We start from the raw sequence: 24381 nt of genomic DNA, 5'->3' as shown, positions 1-24381 counted from the left end.
TTATGGCGTATCTTACTTTTCATAAAATTTTCATTATTTCTAGGTTATATGGTTTAGCATGAATTAAAAAAAAAACAAACTTTTAATGAAAAAAGCCCTCAGACTACAAGAACAGTACTGGAGGGTCTTGGGACATTTGGTCATGGGAAAGGTCCATCAACTTTACATCAAATCCATAAACATTAATATCATTACAAGAATTTATCTAAACTACAACAAAATTTCATCTTTCATTTTTGGGCTTTGTGGGCTGACGAAGACTCAGGCCTCACTCCTGGCAGACCCTCCAGACCAGTTGAGATGCCAGTTACTGAACCCAGGTAAGCCATGTGTAAGGCAAGCATCTTGCCCCACTGTACTAACTCTTCAGCCTCTAAAAGTCAAAAAATTTTAAAGTCCATACGTATCAACCCACACAGTTCTAGCTGATTTGTTCAAGGGTCAACTGCACTTATAAACTTAAGTATAACAATGAGCAATAAAGCAGTGTAATTAAGTGGGAAAAAAAAGTACCATGAATAACAAATTTCAACTTATTATTATTTGAATTTACCAAAGAATATGGCTGAATGAACTTACAAGTTTTTCTGATTATGAAACAGAAATGTAGGGAAAAATCAGAAATGTTCAGAGATTTGTTGACACTCCCAGAAACTTTCAACTGCATTTTCAAGACGATTAAAATGCCAATTTATCAAAATAGAAATAAGCTATTTACATGACAGTTAAAAATTTAGGAGTAGTACAGTAATAAATTTAAATTAGTATTTAAATACAATTTAACTAGGTAGAATATACTTAACAAAATTTAATAAAAAGCTTAGAAATTAAATTAAAAAGAAGTTGGTTACTTACCAGCAAGGGTACTTGTATGCCTAAAAGCTCTGACCTGGGAGTCTGACAAACCAGTCAAAAGGGAGATTACTGTGTCCATCATATATTCATCATAAATTATGCTATACTGACACTGTCGAATCAAGACGCCAATAAATTCACAAAAGTTTGAACGAAATTTTTTCCACTGAGGACCAGGCATGGTAAGGGGATAATCACCACTGTCCTAAAAAAGAATAATAAAACAAAAAAAACATTAAATATGGCACATCATTTTAGCTTGGGCATTTTGCTCAGTGGAAAAGTACTTCGCAATGCATGTGAGAGGCTTACATTTTGATCCTTAGCACCACCTTACATAGCTAAGTGACGGTAAAGGGAGGTGTGCGTGTGAGAGTTTTAAAACAGTCAATATTCTAAATATGGCTATACTTTGCAACGCATGTGAGAGGCTTACAGTTTGATCCTCAGCACCACCCTATGCAGCTAAGTGACAGTAAAGGGAGGTGTGTGTGCGTGTTTAAAAGAATCAATATTTTAAATATGGCTAATCAGTTTAATTAGCTTTTACCACTCCTATTTGGGTAGAAAAATGTAAAAATAAAAAAAAAAGACTTCTCAAAATACACAGGCGATTTATAAAAAGAAATTACTAGTGGTTTACAGTAATAAAATTGCCACATGGGGGTGGGGGTGGGGATGACACTGGTGAAAAGAAGTTGTGAAAGCTACCACACGAGTGTGTGTGTGTGTGTCTGTCTGAGAGGGAAAGGGAAAAACGAGGGGGGGGGGGCGGGGAGAACAAGAGTAGAGGGATGTGGTTACAGGTGGAAAGATTGATGCTGGAACACTGGATGACTGAAATTCAATCATGAACTTGACTTTTATAGTTACAGTGATTCAATAAAAATTTTTTCCAGCAGAAAATGTTAGATTTAACATGTCTAAAAAAGAGATTTAACACATCTGTTTTTATCTTTCACAACGAAAGTCTTATGTGCTCCAATTATGCAACAGTATTTAAATAATACCTTAGATGTGATTGTACTTGGGCCATAGTTGAGAAAACTGAAAATGTTAAAATTCAAACAACTAATTCTTAAACTAGAGAGGAGGGGAAGGAAGAAGTAGAGGGGAGAACAGAAAGAGGAAGGGAAGGGAGGGGGAGTAAAGGGAGGGAGTGGAGGGGAGAGGAGAGGAGCTATTAGCTCAATTCGGCATGGGGAGCTTGCCAGGCTCTGCCATGCTGGTGGGATACTCTCGGTAGCTTGCCGGGCTCTCCGAGAGGGACAGAGGAATTGAACCCAGGTCGGCCGAGTGCAAGGCAAAAGCCCTACCCGCTGTGCTATCACTCCAGTCCAAATTAACATTAAAAATAAATGAATAAATAAATAAATAAAAAGACTAAAAATGTAATTATAAACTAGTAGGTTAATTAAGTGGGAAGGTATTTCTAAAAAAATTTCTCAGCTGGCAGTTTGCTGCTCATACATGACCAAAAAAAGATCCATTAGATAAAGCTACTCTTGCTTTAAAACAACTGTGAATCTGCCATTTAGTGCTCCAGAACAACAGAAAAAGTTAAAAACCTTTTTGGGAGCTAAAATAATCTCACTGAAGAATTCAGTTGGGGTGGAGGGATAGCAGAGTGGTTAGGGTGTTTGCCTTGCATGCAGCCAACCCAGGTCTGATTCCCAGCATCCCATATGGTCCCCCGAGCAACACAAGGAGTAACCCCTGTGCATCACGGGGTGTGACCCAAAAAACGAAAGAAAAAAAAAAGAATTCAGTTAATTGGAGAAACAAATGGTCACGAATAGGAGACAGGTAACCTACAAAATAATGGTAGTCACAAGAAGCCAAAAAATTCAACGATGCTTGAAATATTTAAGACACTCAAATACTGCTTAATGAAGTGAATAAATTACTACAAAAATCATACTTTTTATATGGACCTAAAGTAAGATTAGTGATTATCTAGTAAGCTAAGTAAATGATATCCCTAATAAATTAAAACTTTTGGCATTTTCTGTTTTCTTAGCTACAAGCAGAGATAAGGAAATACATAGCCAAATCAGCTCTAAAAGCCTATTAACACTTGTTTTATGAGGGGGGAGGGTGGTGGGAGCTGTACCCCAGGTGATACTGAAAGGCTCAAGGGTCACTCCTGGTACAGGGGATAGACATGGGGTTAGACACAGGCAAATTCCTTTAATTCAAGTACTTTTCACATGTTCTGCACCAAAATGACTGGCCTTCATTGTAATCCATGGAAACATGTGTAAGCATTGAAAATAAAGTGGGAAATGATCTTTGGGATTGATCTTTTTTAGGTGTTTATATTATCCAAGGTACTGTTTACCACTAAGAAGCACTGGAATGGGAGAGTAGTATTTCACACAGAATTTCAATACAACAAACAATATTTTAGATCTTAACTGAGGTGACAGATATATGTATCTTAAACATTACAACATCTTATATGTGTCAGATGATATAATTTTCTAAAGGGTGTGTGAAAAAGTGTTTGGAACTACCCATATTAACATTGTAATGGAATCCAAATTTCCAGAAATCTTTAGAAAAAAGATCCTAAATTTTGGAGTGTGGTTGTTTAAATAACCACAATGTTAGTGTTTATGATGAAAATCAGATTTCTTAAAATTGCAGTGATTGGAAGGATTTTAAATTTTTCCTCAAAAATTCAGACTGCATAAAAAATGTGTTTTAAAATCAAGGAATATACTATTCTTCGCAAGATCCAATAAAATAACTATATAAAGAGCAAAAATAAGTGCCCTAAATAAAATTCCATCATTAAATACAGTTTGCACTTTATCTTAAAGCTCTATCATGTGTTACATATTAATAACCATAAAATTCAATTATATGTATATTATCAGTCTTCAGCAAATTAAGCACAAACTAACTCTTCCAGTTCCAGCAGTATTTCAAACTTTTAAAGTATCAAAAAATTCAAAAGAGATACATGCATCAATTAAGAAATAATGCATGGCAGTTATGGGTAACAAGCAATATAAAATAAATTACTGTGGACATGCCACAGGGAGCAGGCTTGAGGGGTGGAGGGAAAGTGACAGTGGTGGTGGTTTGGGTGTTGAAACACTGAATGCCTCTAACAGATCATCATGAACAATTTTGTAAGCCACAGTGTTTAAATAAAGTGTGGGGAAAAAAATAAAAAGAAATAATGCGTGAGGCTGAAGAGATAAGATGAGTAAGAGCACTTATAACTTTGAAATTATAGATCTGAAATGGAAGAATAAATGAAAGACTAAAAATCTTGATATTATAAGACATAATTCTATTATCAACATGTTCATGACTTTGCTCATGAACAAGCAAGTATGTTGTATATTACTGTCATCATACTTTGAGTTGAGCTTTAATTATGTATTTCTTTTTAAATTTAAAATTGTTAATTAAATAATTTACAATTTATACAATTAAAATTATTGTATAAATATTGGGGTGACATTTGAAAGTTTTCCGAGATTATTTAAGCTTAGTGTCTGGTACTCCAAGAGTGCTGGGGAGACATTGCAGACCGGAAATCAAACCCAAGGTTTTACAATTGCACAAGTCCTCTACTACTAAGTGACATCCCTAGTCCTTTAATATAATATTTAAGCACTTGTAAATGTTAGTGAATGTCTTTAGATGCTATAGCAGGGAGTGTAATCCAATCCAAAATATTGAATAGACATCAGCAGGATAAAACTGGTCCTTTAAAAAAAATATTAACACTATCTCACCGGCACTTCCATAAGACATAAATAATAAAAAGAATCAGAAGTTAATTCATCTCCGAGTGGAGAGATCACATGTTACAAGTACCACTTCTCAAGCTTTACACTTGCAATTATACATCAGACAGAATAAAGCAGGGGAAATAAGTACAGATTAAGGAGCTATAATCAATTCTTGGTTTCACTATTCACTGGTGACAATAAACGTTTCTTAACCTGTTTTGCCTCAGATTTTTTCATGTATAAAATGGAACTAACAATATGCTGCATGCAAAGTACTTACAAGTGTATGAAATATATTTTTTTGCTTACTTTTTAGTTTTGGGTCACACCCGGAGCTGCTCAGGGGTTACTCCTGGCACTGTGCTCAGGGATCATGCCTAGCAATGCTTGGGGGATCAAATGGGATGCCGGGGATCAAACCGAGGTATTTGTGTACGAGGCAAGCACCCTACCCATTGATCTATCTATTTGGACCCGAAACTGCTTCTTTTTAAAATTTTCTACATCTTAAACAAGTCTGAAAGTCATACGTAAATATAAACTAAGTGGTGTATTCCAAGAGAACATTAGAATTTGTCTACTTTTACATAAAAGTATGGGTCACATTTTGGCTAATATTCAATATACAGAAAAATTTTGGTGTGTGTCATCAGTAAGTCTACCCATATTTCAGATTTATCTGAGTCATAATTGGAATTTGTGGTATACAAAGGAAAGAGTAAAGAGTTTAATATTCAGAAACTGACATGAGAAATAAAATTCCTCATTTGTTTATTCACTTATTGCAAATTAGTTATTTACTAGGACAATGAATTTATGGTTTCTAGTATTTAACTTCACAAAATGGAAACAGATACCTGCTGTAAAGATAAATAAAACAAAAAAATATGAATATTTAATCACAAGTCACTAAAAAAAAATGTAATGGCACTGACTTCTTGCACAAGCTCTTCTTAGATGACTGTAAGTAAAAGCCATGACCATACAACTACACTGAACAAGGATTTAGCATTTATTTCTATAAATGTCACTGTCACTCCATTGCTTATCAATTTGCTTGAGCGGGCACCAGTAATGTCTCCATTGTGAGACTTGTTGTATACTAAATTACTGGTTGGGGTGGGGGAAAGGAGGAAAGAAAACGGATGGATTTCATCTGTCAGATGCTTATGAAATAGATTTATGCTGGGAACCAGCCCTGGTTGAACGGGGTTTAAGCAGGGACATAAGAAAATGAGATAGAGGGCCAGTGTCATATCTCCAAAGGAACATGATACTGCCAATTTTTCTCAGACTGCTTCAGCAATTCAGCATCATCAGATAGTCACAATCAATCAGGAAAAATTAAACTGTAAAAATACTTATGTAGACAAGCCTTGCTACCAACTACACTGAAAGGATGCGAGTGGGGGAGGGGCATAGCAGGGGTGGTGGAGAACATAGAGTTCTTTAGTATTTCAAAGTTTATTTGGATTACAGAATGTAGAGAAACAGATATGGACATACATGAGAAAAGGTCTCCCTGCTAGAGTCTCCTCTACCTTCTCTGGAGTGTGACCGAACAGGGTGAAAGACACTGACAAGACTTTATTTGATAAAGAAACACAGAAGACTGTTTTGGCACACACTGCTAAAAGATGAACAGCGGATGAAAAAGATATATGTGTTTCTGTGTTCAAGTGTCTCTGTAATACTTTTCAATTAAAAAATAAGTATCAAAAAAACCGAAAGGATCTAATCGGGATGCATATCAGAGAATAAAAACCATATTTAAATGAAAGATTTAACATTTCAAACAAAATGTTAACATTTAAATTCATCGGTGGTCTAAAGCAGTACATGAATTAACTATACCATTAAAAACAAAATAGAAATTAAAATGTTACGTTTTAACATTTTCAAGTAGTCTGAAGCTGATATGTTGGTAAAAACAGAATCAATGAAAATGATTTCTATATGATTAATTGTTAAAACTAGCAAAGATTATTTTGGGTTTTTGAGCCACACCTGATAGTGCTCAAGAGCTATTCCTGTCTCTCCGCTCAGAAGGGACAAGTGGCAGTGCTTGTTACCTCATATGCACTGCTGGGGAGTTTTATGAGCTAGGATTGGCTGCAGGCAAGACAAGCCTCTTTACCTCTGCACCAATGTCTCTGGCTTGAACAAAAATTTTTAAAAATACAAATCAGAAGACATGAGTGTTACAAATAATTTAAAAAAAACACCTCTACACAGACAGAGAGAGGTGGGGGGTAGAGGAACACAGATCCACCTCTAGGACAATGCTACAAATTGTTCATACTATTTTGAATATCTAATGCCTTTTTCTTTAAGCATTTATAAGACTAATGTTTTGTGGAAGGTAGAATAGTTGAAGATACATTTATAAACTGAGATCTCAAGCTGTGGAGGTATTTGTCATCTCCATGCATGTAATCCACCAAAAGATCACTAATTTTAAATTATCATGCAAATGAAATAATGCTGTTTTCCCTTGTAAACACTAAGTCAAAAGTAAAAGGTAGTCAACAAATTAACATTTAAGAGAACAAGTAGGCAATCTATAAATATTAAAATGCTATACCTCATCAAATTCTTCTGTCATTTTTCTGATGATTTCTGCATTCTGCATATTTCGAAACATCTCTATTCTCACAGTACCTGTGAAATAACAGATTTAAAGTTAATCTTTTCTATCCCACACTAGTCATTAAATTTACTTACAATTATTTCAAGAGTCTTTTATTAATTTTATGAATGAAAAAGCATTTATACTTTTATTTACTTGCTCAAATTCTCATCTATTCTGAGCACAGATCCAGAAGTAGGTCCCATCAGCACCACAAGATATGGTTCAAAAACCAAAATAAGTGGGAAAAAACAACTCCAAAGTCAGGAAATACAGTATCTCCCTTCCATCTTTCCTTTTTCTCCAAATGTTTCTGCCTATTAGGGCAGTCTTATGATTATATATGCACTTCGAGTTCTAAGTCCTTGGAGAGTAGCACTGGAATTTTGATGGTAACTGCACTAAATCTCTAGAACATTTGGGATATAACAGTCATTTTGACAATGCTAATTTTTCAAATTCATAAAGGTGGAGTGTTTTCTTATTTTCTGATGTTGTATTTCTTCCAGTAGTGTCTTATACTTTCAATATATCACAGGTCTTAAAGTTGTCAATATATCATGTTAAGCTGATTCCTAGATATCTGAAGTTTCTGAACGTTATTTTAAATGGTTGTCTTTTTTCCCTTCCAGCTCATTATTTACATATGGAATTTTGATAGATTATAGCGTATTTGTATTGGGTTATGATTTCCATAAGTTTTTAAGTGGAGACTTTATGATCTTCTATGGGTATTATCACATCACATGCAAATAGTGATAGTTAACTTCTTTTCCAATTTGATTTCTCTGACTTGTTTACCTAATTGCTATGGCAAGGACTTCCAAAACAATACTAATAGTAGAGAAAGTCAACATCCTCACCTAATACTTAATTTCACAAGAAGACTTCAGTTTTTCACCACTATAAGCTATGCATTGGCTATAAATGGCATTTACTAAACTTAAAAGCTATCTTAGTGAACTGGAGAAGTACCTGCACACAATATACATTAGAAAAAGGGCTAATCACAGAATGGGAAAGAATATTTACCTAATACCCATCTGATAAGGGATTAATATCCAGGATATACAAGATACTTGTAGAATTGTGTAAGAAAAAAACCCTCCAATCCCATCAAAAAATGGGGAGAAGAAATGAACAGAAGTTTTCTCAAAAGAGAAATACAAGTGGCCCAATGGCACATGAAAAAATGCTCCACATCACTAGTCATCAGGGAGATGCAAATCAAAACAACAATGAGATATCATCTCACACCACAGAGACTGGCACACATTCCAAAAAAACAAAAGCAACCAGTGCTGGCATGGATGTGGGAGAAAAGGGACGCTCTTTCATTGTTGGTGGGAATGCTGACTGGTCCAACCTTTCTAGAAAACAATATGGACAGTCCTTCAAAAACTAGAAATTGAGCTTCCATATGACACCACAATACCACTTCTGGGAATATATCCCGAGGATGCAAAAGAGCACAGTAGAAATGACATATGTACCTATATATTCATTGCAGCACTGTTCACAACAGCCAAAATATGGAAAAAACCTGAGTGCCTTAAAACAGATAACTGGTTAAAGAAACTTTGGTACATCTACACAATGGAATACTATGCAGCTGTTAGGAGAGATGAAGTCATGAAATTTGCTTATAAATGGACAAACATGGAGAGTATCATGCTAAGTAAAATGAGTCAGAAAGAGAGGGACAGACATAGAGGAACTGCACTCATTTGTGGAGTGTAGGGTAGTATCACATGAGGTTGACACCCAAGGATGGTAGATACAAGGGCCAGGGGGATTGCCCCCTAGTTGGAAGACTGCTTCATGAGCGGAGGGGAGAAGGCAGATGGAATAGAGAAGGATCACTAAGAAAATGATAGCTGGAGGAACCAGCTGGGATGGGAGATGCATGCCGAAAGTAGATAATGGACCAAACATGATGACCTCTCAGTGTCTGTGTTGCATAATGCCCAAAAGTAGAGAGAGAGTATGGGGGATATTGTCTGCCTTAGAGGCAGTGGGAGGATGCGAAAGGGGGGGTATACCCGGGATATTGGTAGTGGGGAATGTGCACTGGTGGAGGGATAGGTGTTTGATCACTGTGAGATTGTAACCCAAACATGAAAGCTTGTAACTATCTCATGGTGATTCAATAAAATGAAAAAAAAAAAAAAGAAGAAAAGAAAAAGGGCTAATATCCAAGATACACAAAGCACTCATAAAGCTCAACAATATAAAAACTCATATGAACACTGAGAGGAGGGGTCAGGAGATAGTATAGCAACTAGGGAACAAGCATTCTGGCTGAGGCCCTCAAAGCCCCTGTAACACTGATACTGACAGGCCTGAGCAGTATGGCATCCTGTGGACCTTGCATCGAAGTAATGAGCAAGACTGGGTGGTTGAGAATCATTGGTGGGTCCCAGGTCCTCCTGTGTACCACATGGGAGGCCCAAGGGGAGAAAAGAAATGCCACAAGGAGATTTAAAGATACTTCCATGAAGATGACATATGAACAAGTCTTCACATAATCATTAATAAGAATAATAAAAAGAAACTTACTATGCTTATAGCAACTACAATCAACAGCAAGTCTTTAAGAAGTTGGAGTGATTTAAAGTCTTTTCAATCAAATGCTGGAAAAACTCATTGTACTTTATAAAGCTGACTACTTTCTTTTTTATAGTTAGGAACCATGATTTAAAATCCTATGAATAATAGCTTCAGGCCTATAATGTTCCAAATCTAAAGCTACTACTAGTGTCAGCATCTCTCTACCAATATCCCATAGTACTCTCCCATTTCTGACTCTGCATCCTTAACCATTTTTAAAAATTTAACTATTAGTGTTCAAGATCCTTGACCAATGCCATTATGTTACCTTCAGTCTAAGGTATCATTACCAGCCCCTCCCCACCCTCCTCCCTTTCTGGACAGTATTATATGCCAGGTGAAGAAGCTGAATTACCACCTCAAAGAAGGAATGTTCCCATTGCTAAATGCTGTCATTTCTTCTGTAACTGTACCTTAAAGAAAGCAGTAATTAAGAAAAAATAGTCTGTTAAGCAAACAACTAGGTATATAAGAATAAAGTAGTTAAGATCATAAAATTTGAGACTTGGGGGGCTAGAGATATAATACAGGGTTGAGGTGCTTGCCTGGCATATGGCCAGCTGGATTTGACTCCAACACCCATATGGTCCTCCAGGCACTGCTAGAAAGATGTTTTAGCTCATGCAGAGCCAGTAGATAACCTGAGAACCATGGGGTGTGGCAAGAAAAAAAGACTATTGATTCTTCTTCTTATTTTTTTTGCTTTGTGGGTCACAGCTGGCAATGCACAGGGGTTACTTCTGGCTCATGCACTCAGGAATTGACTCCTGGTGGTGCTAGGGGACCATATGGGATGCTGAGAATCGAACTCAGGTTGGCCACATGCAAGGCAGACACCCTACCCGCTTTACTATCGCTCCAGCCCTGTATTGACTCTATTTTGGGCATTCAATTTCAGATTATTATCCTTATCATTTGAGGAGAGATAATATAAAAACTCTAGTCCCTCAGTGAACAGTACTGGAAGTCAAAATGTTATTTATGCATGTTAACAAATTAATAATGATTGATGAATAACTCCAAGTCACCTTTTATCAAAGAACAGGGATGAAAGTCACTACTCCAGAAATTTTCCTATCAATCATATTTTAGAGAAGTTAACTTTCAACATTTTAAAATATGCAGTCCTCCAGTGCACACAGACCAATAGCTGAAAACTGCTGTGTTAAACGGAATGAAGTAGACAGGTGGTTTTCCATCTTTTTCATACTTGAGGACCAGTAATGGCAGTTGCAAACCTATGTCATGGCATGTAAGCAATTGCCCAGCTCCACAACTGATCTTGAAAGAAATACAAGCCAAACCACTGAAACTCATCAGCACAAAGACCTTTGGGCTGAAAACTCTGGGGCACCCTCAGGAGGGGATCGAGCTGAATCCTAGCCCTACCAAAACCTTGGCAGTCACACCCACACCCCACATCCACCATGCAAACCAAGCAAACGGCCAATCCTATGAAAAGTTCCAGGTACATTGGTTTTGAGCTGAGAACGCTAGGATTTTTCTCGGAGCAGGAGTGGACAGCCTCCTCCCTGCTCCCACTCTCCCACTGTGTAGCAAAGTCCTAACAGTCACATGCACATCCAAGAGCCACTACCATGTAAGAAATAGGACAGCAAGCCAAGCCATGCAACTGAAATCATTGGTCCAGTTCTACAGCTCCTGGACATCTCCAAATTCCAAAATATTGACAGACTAGTAGGATCACACCAAATTAGATGGGAAAGTAGCACAGAAGCCAGCTAAACTCAAGAAACAAAAACAGTACACAGAAGGCTCCTTAATAAACCCTCAGGCAATGACTTTAAAGACCCCGTGGTGAGACAACAATTTTCACAAATTTTATTTACTGAACTGTTTTTGGATAATTCCATTAGCTATTTAGTTTTAACAATCAAAATAAATTATTTTGTGCCTGCTAGCTAAAGGAGGGAAGGGCAGACTGGGGACAACAGTAAGAAGGTCACACTGCTGGTGGGGCTGGTGTTTGAACAGTTGAGTGCCTGAAGTAACTGTGTTATGAACAGTTTTTGTGAACCATGGTGTTTATAAATAAGTGTTAAAAACCAACCAACCAACCAACCAACCAACCAACCAACCAACCAACCAACCAACCAACCACAATCTCAATCCAGAATGGAAGACCACACAACAGTTAAGAATGGCAAGCATAGGGGCTGGAGTGACAGCACAGCGGGGAGGGCGTTTGCCTTGCACTCGGCCAAACCGGTTCGATTCCCAGCATCCCATATGGTCCCCTGAGCATGGCCAGGGGTAATTCCTGAGTGCAGAGCCAGGAGTGACCCCTGAGCATTGCTGGGTGTGACCCAAAAAGCAAAAAAAAGAAAAAGAATGACAAGCATGGCCCTGGCATCAAATGGCTTTCCAAACATTTCTGGGCATGGCCCTGGAGGTGCTGGGCACCACAAAGCCTAAGCAGTACCACATTTTCAGGTCATAGCACTGAACCACACAAATCTGAATACTGCTAGTAATAGCTCCCAGAATCCCTGAGCACTGCCTAGAAGGTACCCATCCCCACGCCAAAATTACTGAAGTTCAGCTACAGAGATCATACAGAGCTTTGTAGTTGTTCAGTTCAATCTCTTGTATGACAAACAGTCCCCAGAGAACCGAGAGTAAGAGAGCCTGAGCAGAGCAAGGAGTAATCCCTAAACGCCATCAAGTGTGGCTCAAAAACAAAACAACAAACAGGTATGGATATTAGAGGTCAGAGAGATTGCACAAGGGGTTAAGGCACTGCATGTAAGCCAATCACATGCTGATCCCCAGAACACCAGGAACCTTCCCTGATCACAGAGCCAGGAGTAAGCCAAGAACACAGAAAATTGTGGCCCAAAAGTTGGAGGGGGGGAGAACAACAACAACAAAACACCCTGGACCGGGGTATGACTAAGAACACCAAGCCTTACAAATAGTAATGCTTTCTAAATAACTGTTTCATGAGTCAATAAGCTCCTTATTTCAAAGTTTCTCTTTCAAGGGTGAATCACAAATCTTTCTTGAGGGGGTGAGGCGGGGGAGCCTACACGGATTATGTCCAGGGATTACTCCTGGCTCACACTCAGAAATCACTCCTGGCTGTGCTCAGGACGATATGGGGTGTTGGAGTTCAACCTGGGTCAGCTGCCTGTAAGGCAAGTGCCTTACCCACTGTAGTATTGCTTTAGCAAAAATAATTAATTATAAAATCTTTATAAGTAAAATCTAATTTTGTGATGGGCCAGCAATAAATACATTATGACAAATACAAATATTTCGGTAGATACTTGCAAAATATTTTGTTGTTACACTTTTACTTTACCAAAACTGATAGGCATCACTTGTAAATAAAAATAAAACAAACAAACAAAAAGAATATGTACAAATTAACATAGAAAACCAGAATTAGTAAAAAGAAATGTTCAGGCACTTAAGCTAATATGTTCTCAAGTGTAGAGCGAAGAATGCAGAAATTATATTTAAGAAGTTCTTGAAATTTGAGAATATAGCGGAGGGAAGTTATACAGAATGGTGATTCAGATATCTTTATGCACATTTCAAGATTTATTGTAATTATCTTAAAGTGTATAAACCTGCCTAGAAAATGTATGCAAAATGATATGTAAATAGATTACTGTTTTCACTTTTAGAAACTTTAGAATCTTTTAGAATATGAAAAGTAGTAATTGTGGTTATTTCTCTAGTGTCTCTAGATGGCAGTCTGCACACTGTTAACATTTCTTATAAAAAGCTTACATACTTCAATCTCATAATACAAAAATGAAAAATCAAACTAAACATTAAAAAAAAATCAAATCAGGGGACATTGTATGTGAATCCCAATTAAGTAATCTCGGAAGACTACATATAGGAGAATTAACTTATATCAGGAACACATCATTTTGTTAAATATTGGAATTCTGAGTTAAAGCTGATCTGAGCCATATTACAATAGCAAGTACTGTACTAAAACTATATAACTTTTCAACTATTTTAATAAAAGCTCAACAACTAATGAAAGAAATTCAGTTTTATGAAATTCTGTCAATCAAACTGAGTTTAAATGTCGGGGAGGTAATACCGGGAGGGGTCCTGGGGACATACTCAGAGGAAAGCAGGCTCTCTGCTGGTACATCTGCATGGAATGATGTATACATGAAGTGTGGTTAACAGTCTAGTAAATCCCAGAATTTCAAAAGAAATGGTTTAAAATAAGAAAACTCAGCGTTAGTGCTTATGCTTACTTACTGTATTACAAGACAATAAAAAGAAGGATGTCTTTGGTAGAAAGCTTACCATAGGATGATGGTGTAGGGGAGTTATATTAGAACAACGGTGGAGGGAGATGGATGCTTGGGTGATAGAGTATTGCACGTATGAAACCCTACCAATAACAATTTATAAGACACAATGATTGAAAGAATATTAAGTTTAAATAATAAAGAATCAAAGAAAAAGATCTAATTTTCCTTAGTGTTTATCTGCTACCTCAGACAGGGCTTCTCAGTAGGGCATAAATTCTTCTTATGTATCCAATAAGCTTTCTAAAATGTCTGAAAATTGAACTGTATATTGTTTTGGAAAAGGGTCACAAATTTTCAAGGTATTTACTAAAGGAATCTGAGAACCCATGTTCTTGTTGATAGTCAACACTATATATTTGAATGGTTACATTACATATATAAGATAATTTATAATTGAAATATTTTAGATCATTTGGAATAGTTACTCATCAAATACATGAAACCACGTTCCACTTCTTTAACTTGTAAATCAGATATATCACTGAAAGTCCCAAATAATTTCAAGATATTTTAAATACGATTTATGTTCCACTAAGATTTATCAACCTACCCTTTATCATTTTTCACTTTATCAAGTGCTTATTACATAATTCCAAAACAGTAACTAGGATTTTTTTTTTCTTTTTGGGTCACACCCGGCAATGCTCAGGGGACCATATGGGATGCTGGGAATCGAATCCAGGTCGGCTGTGTGCAAGGCAAATGCATTACCCGCTGTGCTCCAGCTCCCCAAGGTTGGATATTTTTATTAAAATGTTATTACTCATTTATATAGTTGAGATCCAAAGAATTTTTCTTAAAACTAAATATCCACAGAAGCTTTTTGGTTTGTTTTGCTTATGGGCCATACCAGCAGTGCTCAGGAGTTCTTCCTGGCTCTGAGCTCAGGGATCACTCTGATAGGGCTGAGAGACCATCTGGGCTGCTGAAATCAAACTCAGGTTGACTGAGTGCCAGCCTTCTGTACTATTGCTCCAGCCCCCCACAGCAATTTAAAAAATATATACATTTCAATCTGAAATTATTTTATACTGCCAAGAATGTTAAAAATATAGTAAAATGGTTCCTATATGTATACCACACTATTTGTCTTGTTATTAATATCTGACGTTAGTCAGGTGAAGAGCCAATAATCTCAATATTACCGATAATGCAGTCAATATTTTAAATATTTTGGAGGCCTGCCCTACACCCAAAAATGGGGCCATTCTTGCTGCATGCTTGGGAATGAGGGTTGGATACTTGCAAGGTGAGTGCCTTATCCCCTATACTTTCTCTCTGGTCTAACGCTTTTAGCTTTTACCTAACATCCTTTGCCTTATCTAGTGCACTATTAAAGATGACTACGTCATGCTTCCTTAAGTTTCTCCAAACTTTGACACGTTTTCACACTCCTTTTGATTACCATGACAGGTTTCAGAACAAATGTCAGGTAGTTTATATAATCTCTTCTGTTACTATATACCAGATGGTATGAGAAGACCAGAAGGTACCAGGGATCAAATCCATAACCTCAAATGTCCAAGACATACATATATTCTACTTGAGTCACATCCCCCACCCCGAATGCCTTTAAATGTAAAATTTTTTTTTAAATTTTATTTATTTTTAATTAGAGAATCACCGTGAGGGTACAGTTACAGATTTATACACTTTTGTGCTTATACTTCCCTCATACAAAGTTCGGGAACCCATCCCTTCACCAGTGCCCATTCTCCACCACCCGTAAACCCAGCGTCCCTCCCACCCTCCCCAATCCCATCTCCCCCCCACCCCACCCTGCCACTGTGGCAAGGCATTCCCTTCTGTTCTCTCTCTCTAATTAGCTGTTGTGGTTTGCAATAAAGGTGTTGAGTGGCCGCTGTGCTCAGTCTCTAGCCCTCATTCAGCCCGCAACTCCCTTCCCCCACATGGCCTTCGACTACAATGTAGTTGGTGATCGCTTCTCTGAGTTGACCTTTCCCCGGAACGTGAGGCCAGCCTCGAAGCCATGGAGTCAACCTCCTGGTACTTATTTCTACAGTTCTTGGGTGATAGTCTCCCACTCTGTTATTCTATATACCATAGATGAGTGCAATCTTTCTATGTCTGTCTCTCTCTTTCTGATTCATTTCACTCAGCATGAAACTTTTCATGCCCATCCACTTAACTACAAAATTCTTGACCTCCTTTTTTCTAACAGCTGCATAGTATTCCATTGTATAGATGTACCAAAGTTTCCTCAACCAGTCATCCGTTCTGGGGCATTCGGGTTTTTTCCAGATTCTGGCTATTGTAAACAGTGCTGCGATGAACATACATGTGCAGATGTTGTTTCGATTGTACTTTTTTGCCTCTCTGGGATATATTCCCAGCAGTGGTATTGCTGGGTCAAATGGGAATTCAATATCTAATTTTTTGAGAATCGTCCAAATTGTTTTCCAGAAGGGCTGAACCAGTCGGCATTCCCACCAGCAGTGAAGAAGGGTCCCTTTCTCCCCACATCCTCTCCAACAGCGGTTGCTTTTGTTCTTTTGGATGTGTGCTAGTCTCTGTGGTGTGAGGTGGTATCTCATGGTTGTTTTGATCTGCATCTCTCTGATGATTAGTGATGCAGAGCACTTTTTCATGTGCCTTTTGGCCATTCGTATTTCTTCCTTGGTAAAGTTTCTGTTCATTTCTTCGCCCCATTTTTTGATGGGGTTGGATGTTTTCTTCTTGTAGAGTTCAACCAGTGCTTTATATACCATTGATATCAACCCCTTATCTGATGGGTATTGTGTAAATATCCTTTCCCATTCTGTGGATAGTCTTTGGATTCTGGTCAATGTATTTCTTGCGGTGCAGAAGCTTTTTAGTTTAATGTAGTCCCATTTGTTGATCTCTGTTTTTACTAGATTGCTTAGTTCCGTGCCACCTTTGAAGATACCTTTATCTTCAATATCGTGGAGGGTTTCGCCGACATTGTCTTCAATGTACCTTATGGTTTGTGGTCTAATGTTGAGGTCTTTAATCCATTTTGATCTGACTTTTGTGCATGGTGTCAGGTCAAGGTCTAAACCCATTTTTTTGCATGTGGTTGTCCAGTTGTGCCAGCACCATTTGTTAAAGAGGCTTTCCTTGCTCCACTTCACATCTCTTGCTCCCTTATCAAAGATTAGATGGTCATACATTTAAATGTAAAATTTTAAATGTATTTTCATTTTGTTACATAAACATCAGTTTTTGAGAAGACCAAAGTCCTGAGGTTCCAAATAGATACGCCAAAACATCCACTTCAACACATGCAATTTTAACACTATTTTCAATTAAATTTACTCAAGAAATGGTCTGTACAAAATTACACAGTGACTCTAATAAGTGTCCTTCAAAGCATGAAATAAATTCTCTACCTAAAAAAGTAACTTCCTTGAAACATAAGGATAGGAGGCATCCTTACCAAAAGAGAGAGTAAGTTAGTTAGGAAGGACCAAGAAGGCTGTAAACAAAGTTTGTTACTCTTGTGGCCAGAACTAAAGCACAGTGGCTAAGGCTTGCACATGAGTGACCTAGGTTAGATCCCCAACATTGCATGTGGTTCCAGAGTAAGCATGACTGGGTGTGGCCCAAAAACAAAACAAAAAATTGTGTTACACATTTTATAAGAATTTTAATTTATTTGAGGCACAGTGGTTTATAAAACTGTTAATGAAAGTTTCGTATATAACCCATTCCAGCACCAGGCCCTCCACTACTGTCCACGTCCCTCCACCACAGTCTAACTTTATCGTCCACCTATGCTAAGTTTTCTACTGAAGACCAGTTCTCAATTTATGATACCTTAGGAACCTTTTCATATTTCCCAACTATGTTTCTTTGTACCCCAAATATTAGAGAGATGATGCTGCGCTTATTCCTCTCCTTTCTCCTACCTAACTGAATCTTTGTTACTACTTTTTTTTCTCTTTGGCGGGAGTCCCACTCAGGGGCTACACTCAGAAATTACTCCTGGAGGTGCTTGGGGGACCATACGGGATTCGGGGATTGAACCCAGATCTGCTGTGTTCGAGACAAACACACCCTACCAGCTGCAGTGTCCCAATCTTTGTTACTTCTTAAGGTCAAAATTTATTTCTTTTTTAAACCCAAATTCACAACATTATTGTATATTCTTTTTTATCTAAGTACCTAAGAAAACATGTAAGCTTTGGTTACTTCTTTGATGTCTGGAAGAATGTCTCACCCCAAACACATTAAGAATGAAATTAACATTTAATTTTCTCTATTGTACATTTAATTTGGCAAGACCAAGAACTTAGAAAGAAAAGGGAATAATTTCCACCCCAAATACAATATCAAATGTCTTAGAAATAAAAAATTTTCACCTAAAAACACTGAGAGGTTTAGGACAAGGGGGACAAATAGAACCTGATTAATATTCAACAAGCAAGCATCAAAATACCCGGGGAAAAATAAAAGAAGGCCAAAAAAACAAAGACAAACTTGGCAAAAAAAAATCCATATAGAAAACTGAAAGTTCACTTATAATCAATAATTTCACAAAATGTCAACAGCAAGAACACAATCTCAAAAAGAAAAAAGTCAGTAATTAAGAAACAAACCCAAACTTCATTTTTATCTAGAGACCCATTTGATATTTAATGATAAAAAGTGGTTCCAAGTAGTACACTTGAAAACAATTACACAGGCAAATGGTAGGCCAAAAAGGCAAGGACAACCACACATCTATCTATAAAACTGAAGTCAAACTGAAAAAAGTTACTGAGGCAGGGAGTTATATGATGATTAAGGATACATACATCAAAATGACAACACTCATAATATATATGCATCAAAGAAGGCAAAATATATAACGCAACCATAAGCAGGCATGAACAGAGATATAGATGGCAACATAATATTAGGAGCTTTAATACCACACTCTCCCTACTATATAGATCAACCAGACAGAAAATCAATAAGGAAACAATGGAAACAATAGTCTTGAATAAGAAGCTATGGAAGAGCGGCTGGTAACACTCATTTACAGGGCCCTCCACATCCAGAAAGAGTTGAATACACATTCTCCAGCATACATGGAAAACTCAATAGCAAACCACATGTTGGGTCACAAGTGTCAATGAATGCATTAAAAAAAAAATCAGAGTATCTTTTTAGATCACAATGTTATGGAGAAAAAAATTAACCATAAATTTAATTAATTTAATGGGGGCTGGAGGGATAGCACAGAGGGCAGGGTGTTTGCCTTGCACGAGGCCGACCAGGGTTCGATTTCCAGCATCCCATATGGTCCCCTGAGCACCGCCAGGAGTGATTCCTGAGTGCAAAGCCAGGAGTAACCCCTGAGCATTGCCGGGTGTGACCCAAAAAGGAAAAAAAAAAAAAAAGCACTGTCACTCTTTCTTCTCAATGGTAATCATCAGTATGATCAAAATACTCTTTCTTACATGTTCCTTACATATACCTAACCCCTGAGCATTGCCAGGTATGACCCCCCCCCCAAAAAAAAGAACGGAAGCTAGAAAAACTCATACATATAGAGATTAAACAACATGCTCTGAAAAACTATTATTTTGTTCTTTGTCATGAGACATTCCTGGAAACAAACAAACAAACAAACACGAAAGTCTATGAAAAGAGACACAATTAAAACAGTGGTGGGGCCAGAGTGACAGTACAGCAGGTAAGGTGCTTGCCTTGCATGCAGCAGCCCCCTAGCATCCCATATAGTCCTCGAGCCTCCAGGAGTAATCCTAGAGCACCACTGGGTGTGGCCTCCAAAAAAAACTAGAACAAACCATGCTTAGTGGGGGGTATAAGGAAATAAAGTCTCAAGTCAAAAATAAGAAAAGGCTAAAATAAATTAATTTCATATCTTAAAGAACTAGGAAAGAATATATTTTATAGGCTACATATATACGTATATAAATTAAATTCCTTATAATACAAATAATTAGTAGAACGAAAACTAGCAAAAATAAATTAAAGCTAAAAAAATACACAAGACCAATGAAATTAAGAGCTAGAGCTTGATTTTTTTTTTTTTTTTGCTCTTAGGTCACACCCAGCAATGCACAGGGGTTACTCCTGGCTCTGCACTCAGGAATTACTCCCGGGGGTGCTCATGGGACCATATGTAATGTTGGGAATCAAACCTAGGTCAGCCGAGTGCAAGGCAAATGCCCTACCTGCTGTGCTATCGCTCCAGCACCGAAGAGCTTGATTTTTGAAAAAATGAAAAAGTGTGGAGTTTAGTGGGGGGACCCCGCAAAAAATTTTTTTGAAAAGAACAAAATTAATAAACCTATATAGCTAGATTCAAAGAAAAAAAGAAAACTAATAGTTTTAAAGAATAAATAAAAGGTATTTTGACAAATACCAGAGGAATCCCTCTTGGAGAGCCCAGCAAGCTACCAAGAGTATCCCGCCCACACAACAGAGCCTGGCAAGTGCCCCGTGGCGTATTCGATATGCCAAAAACAGTAACAGCAAGTCTCACAATGGAGACATTACTGGTGCTTGCTTGAGCAAATCAATAAGCAACGGGATGACAGTGACAGTGATAAATAAATAAAAATTACACCAATTGTCAAACTAAATAATCAAGACAGAAAATCAGTTGCATTTCTATATTCAATGAATATTCAATGAACTAGTGTATATTTATATGTATATATATATATATATATAAAATCAAGTATCCAAAGCTCATCAAGGTGTAAAACATATGTATCAAAACCTACATGCCACTATTAAGAGAAAAATAGAAAATACATGTTCATAGTGTGAAAGAATCCAAATTATTAAAATGGTCATCTCTAAATCCATTATAAAGCATTACTATAATTCCTATTAAAATCCCACTGGTATTTTACATTACACAGGAAAGAGAACTACAAAAATCTGTACTGAATCGCAAAACCCTGAAAAAAAAATCCTGAGGAAAAGGATGGGAAGCATTATATTCACTGTCCTTAAATTAGACTATAGCACAAAATGGAGAGACGCACCCAAATGCGCAGCGCGGCTGGCGGGAGATGAAGGCGGGGAAGTACCGGTCTCCGCCCACATCGGACACTTAAAGAGAGTGCAGCCACGTGGGCTTTCCCACTTCTCCGCGCCCGCAGCCCCAGAATGACTGAGGAAGAGGAGGGAGCTGCTTTGGACACCAGCAGCCCGCCAGCAACCTGCAGTATGTGACTTGAGCGTTTCCGCCAGGTCCCCTGTGCGGGGCCCGGCGTTTCTCTTTTTTTTAATCTCTCTCTCTCTCCTTCAACTTCTCCTGAACACAGCACAGCCTCCACCCCACTTCTCTGAGCACAAAATGGAGAGACGCACCCAAATGCGCGGCGCCGCTGGGGGGAGATCGAGGGCGGGGAAGTACCGGTCTCCGCCCACATCGGACACTTAAAGAGAGTGCAGCCACGTGGGCTTTCCCACTTCTCCACGCCCGCAGCCCCAGTATGACGGAGGAGGACAAGGGAGCTTCCCACTTCCGCCCGTGCGGGGGGGGGGGGGGGGGGGGGGGCCGGTATTTCTCTAGGTTTTCCCATCTTATGAGCACCATAAAAGGGTAAAAGATTGTAGTGATAGAATTTCAGACAGAATTTTCCCTGGACTTTAGACAGAAACCCAAACCTAATGTCATCTTAGTATCAGCAATATGTAATGGTTCCTTCTTAATGGGTCGGACTTTTGTGGGAGATCCTAACAAGAATAGTAAGTATTTTGTTGAAATATTGAAGGCAATCAAAGTGGTAGCCATCTCTCTAGACTGAACTAAGCTATATCCCCAAGCCGGCTGAGAAGAAATATCCTTCTTTCTCGGGAAGAAACGCGGCGTGGTGTCAAACATAGTGTGATGTCCATTAAGCAAACAGACCTGGTGGCGTGCGAATGGGATATAAGGGGAAAAATTATGTACATGGACCAGCGGGACGCTGGTGGTATCTCGAGCCGGAGCCGATATCAGCGCAAGACCTTTGGTTCCAGAAACTGCTTGCAGACACTCTACTAGACTATCAACTAAGCCAGAGCCCCACGCCGGCTGATGACGGGAAATAACCATCCTCTTCGTTTTTTTTTTCCCCTTTGTCAGACAGCGTGGCAATTACTAAACAGGCGTGAACTCGGTGGCGCGGGGCAAGGGGGAAAAAGAAAAGTTATGTAACAAACAGCGGGACTTAATATCTCTATATTCTTAGCAATGGAGAACTATCAAATGCCTCCTTGGCAATAGGACTGTCTTTTTCTTTTTTGGGGGAAACCCCAGCAACGGTAGTGAGTTGTGTGTTGAAACATGGAATGTAATCGAGATAAGCGTAAATGAAGTGAAACATAACACGTACAAGGGTGGGGACTGGGGAGGTGGGAGGGGGCGGCAGATATACTGGGGGGGTTGGTGATGGAAGATGGGCACTGGTGAAGGGAAGGGTGTTTGAGTATTGTATAACTGACATAATCCTGAGAACTTTGTAACCCTCCACTTGGTGATTCAATAAAAAAATTAAAAAAAAATTAGACTATAAAGCTACAGTACTTAAAGCAGTGTGGTACTGGAATAAAAGCTCATGCAACCCAAAGGAAAGCATGCAGAGTCAAGAGATAACTGCACTTGCCCCACGCGAACGGCTCCTCCGTTCCTGAGCAACCACAAACCCAGAGGCCCACTAACCACTTTCGGTACCCAGCAGCTTCTTCTAGAAATGTCTCTAGACTGTGAACTAAGCTATGGCCCCATGCCGCCCCGGGAGGGGAAAGGTTTTTCTCTCTCGGCCTTTCCTTTTGGCGGGAGTGGCGGCGGCATGGTGACCGCCATCTTTTAGAGACCACTAAACAGAGGAACGAGCTTGTAGTGACTCAACTTCTGGCAGACATTTCTCTGGACTTAATTACTAAAATACCAGAAATCCAAAACCGCGACCTCATATGCTCTTCATTCTCAGCAATGGAAAACAAATTATCAAACGACGCCTTTTTGGAAGGTTAGATTGTTGGGGGAAAATTCCAAATAATAATAGTGAGTTTTCTGTAGAAATACTGAATGTAATCAAAGTAAAGAGAGAGTAAAGTGAAAATCATCAGCCACACAGGCGGGGGCGGGGGATGGGAGGTATACTGGGGTTCTTGGTGGTGGAACATGTGCACTGGTGAAGGGATGGGGGTTTGATCACTGTATGACTGAGACTTAAACCTGAAAGCTTTGTAACTTTTCTCATAGTTATTCAATAAAAAAAAAAAGAAAGAAAACTGCTCTTGTATGTTATATGGAAACAATTTACAACAAAGGAGTCAAAATGGAGGAAGTTAAATTTCCTTAATAAATGGCACAAGGAAAACTGGATGTCATGTATTAAAGAATTAAAATGGACCACTCACATGTCAGACAGAAAGTTAATTCAAAATAGATACCTAGTTATTAAATTTGAGTCTATAAAATACATGAAAGAAAACAGGCAAAATACTCCACAATAATGGCTTCAGTGATGTTTTCAGAAATTCTACTCCATTGGCAAGGAAAATAAAAGTAAAAATAAACAAATAGGATTATAGCAAGCTAAAAAAAAAACTTTGGCACTATAATGGATATTACCACAAAAACAAAATGACAACTTACTGAATGGGAGAGCTTTGTCAAGATATATAAAGCCCTCACAAAACTCAATGTACGGGACTGAGATAGCTCAAAGAGTAGGAACATATATTTGGAACACATGGGCCTCAGGTTAAATGCCTGGCACCATGCCCCGCCCCCCCAGCACTACCACAAACAGTGTCCAAGCACCTGTTGGGTGACCCCAGCACAAGTGGCCCTCTTTGCCAGACACATATTCCCAAGTACAGAGCACCTAACTACCTTGCCCAGCACCAATGGTCTAACTATCAATGGAAAATACCCTCAGTTACTCTAATAGTATTTGGCAGGGATAACCAAAGAACAACCCAACTACCAACCCCAACAAAACTGTGAAGAATGTTACAATACACTTCTCCAAAGAAGACTTGTAGAGTAAGAGTATAGATAGTTAACACATTAAAAAATGCTAATTATCACTGATTTTAAGGAAATGCAAATTAAAATGACAGAGATGATACCTCTTATCACTGAGAACTGCTCATTTTAAAAAATAATTGAGATGTGAAAATAAACAGCCTCAGTGGAAAACATTAGGAAAATTTCTCAAAAATTTAAAGTAGAACTTTTATGTGATCATATGTGTGATTCAGCAAATTCTCTCCTAGATAACTC

At 38.3% G+C, this 24381-nt stretch overlaps 1 protein-coding gene across 2 annotated transcripts in view; it reads right to left on the bottom strand.

Annotated features, from left to right (window-relative positions):
• STAG1 (stromal antigen 1) overlaps nt 1-24381 on the bottom strand; it is a 335329-nt gene that overhangs the window by 152243 nt on the left and 158705 nt on the right. For both annotated transcript variants that reach the window (XM_004602955.2, XM_055127095.1), the window contains 2 exons: nt 7192-7268; nt 856-1060 (listed from right to left, as the gene is read on the bottom strand). In XM_004602955.2, coding sequence (XP_004603012.1) covers nt 856-1060; nt 7192-7268 — 282 coding nt within the window. The remainder of the gene's footprint in view (nt 1-855; nt 1061-7191; nt 7269-24381) is intronic.

The sequence above is a fragment of the Sorex araneus genome, chromosome 2 (assembly GCF_027595985.1).
Source record: "Sorex araneus isolate mSorAra2 chromosome 2, mSorAra2.pri, whole genome shotgun sequence".
Taxonomy (NCBI): Eukaryota; Metazoa; Chordata; class Mammalia; order Eulipotyphla; family Soricidae; genus Sorex; species Sorex araneus.
The sequence above is the reverse complement of the archived record's forward strand: the minus strand, read 5'-3'. Positions and strand labels throughout refer to the sequence as shown.